Genomic DNA, 5,025 nt, shown 5'->3' with positions numbered 1-5,025 from the left:
TCTTTCCTGAAGCCAGGTTTGCCACCAACCTTAGGAACTTGAGGAAATGAGGAAATGGTTTCTTGTATGCCAGGAGTTTAAGGCCAGCCTGTTCTACATGGTGAATTGCAAGCCAATTGAGCTACAGGGTGATACTTTCTCAAACAAACAAACACAACAATAACAATGAAACACCTCAGACTTGATTATTATGCTTGGCTGGTCTCTTTAGGAACTGTGTAGATTGCATGACCCTCAATTCCTTCAGCTTTATCTAACCAAACACATAACAGGTCTGGGCAAAACCACCTGTAAGAAATTGGGAAATTGATTTCTTGCTTGGTAACATATCCCATCCCCTTCTTGGTATGTGGTGAGCAGGAGTGTGATGAAGGCACTAGGTGTGCTGGGGATGGTTTGGCAGTACCTACCAACATACAAAAAGCAGTGACTCAGCAGGGCTTCTCTTCTGTGTCTACCCTAGAGAAATCGTTGCATACATGCCCATGGAAATGAGAACAAATACATTTCTTCAACATTGATTATGATATGGTAGTGCTGTTCAGTAAATATGATGCAGCAGTAAAAGTAGCTGCTTTGAACTGAGGTGCATAGACTTGTCTGTGGCACAGCTGAAGTGGAAAATAGCAAGTGGCAGATACATGTAGACCATAATGTCTTTCATTTAAAATACTCTAGTTCTGTGAGGTCACATGTAAATGTACATGCATGAGAAAAGAATTAGAGGATCACATACCAAACTCATAACTGTGATTCCTGGGGAAAGGGAGCCAGGTTCAGAGTCGGTTTCAGATGTACTTCAGCCCTATTGCTAGTATCTCAAGGAATGGTTTTTTGTGTGTCTTTTTGAAACAGGGTCTCTCTGTAGCCTGGAACTCACTAGGTAGACCAGGCTGCCAGGCTGGTAGGCTGGTCTTGAACTCTCAGAGCTCTGTCTCCCTCTGCCTCCCAAGTTCTGGGATTACAGGTGTGTGCCACCAGCCAGGCCCCCTATCTAAAGGATTTTTTAAAGAGTGCATATTTGATTCTGCTATGGGGAGTGCAAAAAGGGGAGGGGCTCTAAATAATATTAAGATGTATTATATGAAATGTACAAAAATTCAATAAAAATACATATTGTAAAAAAATTTTTTTAAAGAAGAGCAAATATTTGGGTAATAACTGTATAACATTGTTAACAGTTATCAGTACACTTTGAAGTTACTAAATACATATTTTGTATTGATTGCTTTTTACTTTTCTTTGCTTTTCAGAATATAATGAATAAGATTCATACAATTAGTGTACCCTACTCTGTTATGAAAACCTGTCCTCTCTCTTGGGTTCAAAGAGTACATGCCCACAAAGGTAATCACATACAATGTCTAAGATTTAATTGTGTGACTGTTTGAATTAAGATTTCAGGGTTTTCAAATTGCCCTTGTAGAGAGATAGTTCTTTGCCTCAGTGGCTTAGCAAATTTCATAGTTTATTTACTGTAGGATTAGGTAAGTTGTGTATTTCATTCCACTCATGTGCTTTCTTGTGAACTGAGATGAATTCTCTGAAATTTGAACCCAGAATTATATTTACTGAAATGCTGTATTGTCCAGAGGTTCCTTGACCGAGATACTCAGGCATATCTGGAGATCACAGTGCACAAACAGCTGTATGTCCAGTCAGTTGTCAGAATGTGGTGATTGCTTCCTTTGAGCAACTTTCACAATCTCTTCAAAATTTTAAAAATTTTTCTTCAAGTAAGAATTATTCCTGAAATTGAGGCTGGAGAGATGTCTCAGAAGTTAAGAGCACTGGCTGCTCTTATAGAGGACCAGGATTTGATTTCCAGACCTCACATGGCCACTAACTGTCCATAACTTCAGTTCCAGGGGAGTCAACACCCTCTTCTGACCTCTGTGGGCATTGCATGACATGGGTGCACTTATATACATGCAGGCGATACATTCATACACATAAGATAAAAATAATAAAATACTTTGAAAAAAGAATAATTCCTAAAATAAGTATAAGTGTTTTTATTGTAATTTAAACTTGTGCCCAAATTCAGCATGTATGTGTTTTATAACTGTCCCTTTTGAATTTATAGCCAAAGTAGCATTAGTAAAGTGTCTTACACTGGGCTATGATGGCACATCGGGACCAAAGGGACGTTAGCCTGAGTTCTCTCCGGATGTTAATTGTCACTGATGGAGCCAATCCCTGTGAGTATTTTTGGAATATAAATTAAAGAATATCCTTTGCTTTGTCAGGCTAGGTGTTCGGCTCCTTTTTTATAAGCTTTTCTTTTTAAAATATCTTTATTGAGATATAATTTACATACCACAAAACTTACCCATTTAAATTATACAATACAGTGGTTTGAGTGTGTTCATAGTTATGAAGCCATCACCACGACTGACCTTTCACACACTCGTTAACCTAAAACCACATATACTCATTGTCTGCTACTCTACATTCTTCCCAGTATCTCCCTATCTTGAGACAACTGTGATGTTTTTAAGGATTTATTTTCCCATATGTGGACACGTGTGTGTGTGTGTGTGTGTGTGTGTGTGTGTGTGTGTGTGAATGGCACATGTGTACAGTCACCTGAGGAGGCCAGAAGAAAGTGTTATGTATATTACAGATGATTGTAAGCCACCATGTGGGTGCTGGGCACCAAACTCGAGTCCTCTGTAAGAACAGCAAGTGCTCTAAACTGAAGAATGCTTTCTCTAACCTTTCTACTTTCTGCCTCTATAGATTTGCTTATTCTGGAAGTTTTACATGAATACAGTCATGCTATATGGTCTTCTGTGATGGACTTCTTTCAGTTGGCATAATATGTTCAAGTTAATCATATTTTAGCATTTGTCAGTATTCTTTTTGATTGCCAAATACTTCATCATATAGACACACCACATTGTATTTAACCACCCATCTCTTGGTGGATCTGTAAGCTTCTAAAAACTACTCCTTGCTCATTTATATGCTCTTCTACCAGGTGACTGTCCCTTACATGAAAAGAGTCATAAGGTGACTTGATATATCCAAGTATGTGAATTTTAGGGGCTGGAGAGATGGCAATTTGGAGCACTGGCTGCTCTTGAAGATGACCTGGGTTCAGTTCCCAGCACCCACATGCTGATAATTATCATCCATAACTCCAGTTCCAGGGAATCTGATGCCCTCTTCTGGCCTCTGTGGACATTGCATGCATATGGTGCACTCACATACATGCAGGCAAAGCACTCACATATGCAAAATATAAATAAGTGCCTGTCTTATTTCTTATTAAGAAAAAGAGACTTTCACTTTGAATAAGGTGGCACTTCCAAGACTGCATTGTTGTGGCTATTATAGTTACTTCAGGAAGGGCTGCTAAATAGCTAACTGGCTGCATAGTATACAATATTGTCTCTGATGCTGGTTTGTCAGCTTGGTAGGCACAACCTTTTTCCCAGTTTTAACTTTAAACAGTATTATGAACCTATCATGGGCATAAAGTTGACATTCATTCTTGAAATGTATCAAGTATCCAGCTACCTCAAGGCACAGTATACTGTTTGCATGTAATGAATGGTGTACAATGTGAGTTCTTCTGACAGATATGTCATCCTCCTACTCTTTACCAGTTTCCTGCAGCAATGAACATTACAATGTCAGCTTTCAAGTTGATCTGTTCCAACTCCTTAGGGTCTGTATCATCCTGTGATGCTTTCCTGAGCCTGTTCCAAAGCCACGGACTGAAACCTGAGGCTTTCTGTCCATGTGCCACTTCTGCTGAGGCCATGACTGTAGCAATCCGCAGGTACTGTTTGGGATGTCAGTCCTTGATGTCTGTCACAGGCTTGTATGAGATATGCAGTCTTTTCCAAGTACAAGAAAGAAGTGTTAACCGATTTTCTACTTTTATAAGTCTAAAAGTAAAAACTACCTAATAAACTCATTTCAGGCCTCTCATTAGTTTTTACCTTCTTACCCAGAGTGTCTCGAGTGAACTCAGATATTCTCATATTTGTGATTTAGTTACTTCTCAGAATCTTTTACATCTTAGATTAGAAGTACTCTTTGGGGGGTTCTTTTTGAGACAGGGTCTTAGGGTCTTTCTAAGACCCACAGAGATCCACCTGCCTCTTCCTTTAAAATATTGGGATTAAAGGTATGTGCCACCATGCCCAGTTTCTTTTTCTTTAAGGTTTTGTGTGGGGGGCTGGAGAGATGGCTCAGTGGTTAAGAACACTGGTTGTTCTTGAAGAAGACCTGGGTTGGAATCCCAGCACCCACATGGCAGCTAACAACTGTCTGTAACTCCAGTTCCAACAGATCTGACAGCCTCTTCTGTCGTCCGCGGGCATTGCACGACACAGGTGCACTTACCCACACGCAGGCAGTACACACATATACACATAAAATAAAAATAACATATTTTTTAAAAAGATTTTATATGTGTGTGTTGTGTGATAATAGGTACACATGGAGGGGCTCATGTGCATTGGCCAGAAGAGGATATCAGGTGTCCTCTGCTATCACTTCATACCTGCTCCTCTTAGGTAGGATCTCTCCTTGAACCTGGGGCTTGTGTCTTGGTTACACTTGGCCCTATTAATCCTTTTGTCTTTGCATTTTTGGAGCTGGGGTTATAGGTGTTTGTGGGGATGACCAGCTTGTTACATGGATGTAGGATTCAAACTCTAGTCCTCATGATTGTGGAACAAGTGCTCTTAATTATTGAGTATCTTTTCAGCCCCCCATATTTTATTTATTTATTTTTGGGGGCAAAGTCTCACTGTGTAGCCCAGGCTGGCCTAGAACTTTCAGTGATCCTCCTGTCTCAACTTCCCAAGTGCTGGGATTGCAGCCTAAGCCACCATGCCTGCTGACTTTTTGTTTTATTTTTTTTTCAAAATTAATTTGTACTCGTCTCTATAGTACATTGTATAGCAGATTGGACTTTTAGACTAAGTGTGTGTGTGTGTGTGTGTGTGTGTGTGTGTGTGTGTGTGTGTGTGTCTGTAGGTCCAATGACAGCTTGCAGTTACCAAT

The 5,025-nt window shown here is 39.9% G+C and overlaps 1 protein-coding gene across 1 annotated transcript in view; it reads left to right on the top strand.

Annotated features, from left to right (window-relative positions):
* Positions 1-5,025, top strand: part of LOC103729162 (disco-interacting protein 2 homolog B-like) — a gene marked incomplete at its 5' end in the record, with an annotated part of 48,419 nt that overhangs the window by 16,400 nt on the left and 26,994 nt on the right. The window contains 4 exon segments of the mRNA XM_017796631.2: positions 1,254-1,347; positions 2,087-2,108; positions 2,110-2,201; positions 3,676-3,911. Of these exon segments, the coding sequence (XP_017652120.1) occupies positions 1,254-1,347; positions 2,087-2,108; positions 2,110-2,201; positions 3,676-3,911 (444 nt within the window).

The sequence above is a fragment of the Nannospalax galili genome, unplaced genomic scaffold, assembly GCF_000622305.1.
Source record: "Nannospalax galili isolate Female #2095 unplaced genomic scaffold, S.galili_v1.0 scaffold913, whole genome shotgun sequence".
Classification (NCBI taxonomy): domain Eukaryota; kingdom Metazoa; phylum Chordata; class Mammalia; order Rodentia; family Spalacidae; genus Nannospalax; species Nannospalax galili.
Note: the sequence above shows the minus strand (reverse complement) of the source record. Positions and strands in the feature narration are given on the sequence as shown.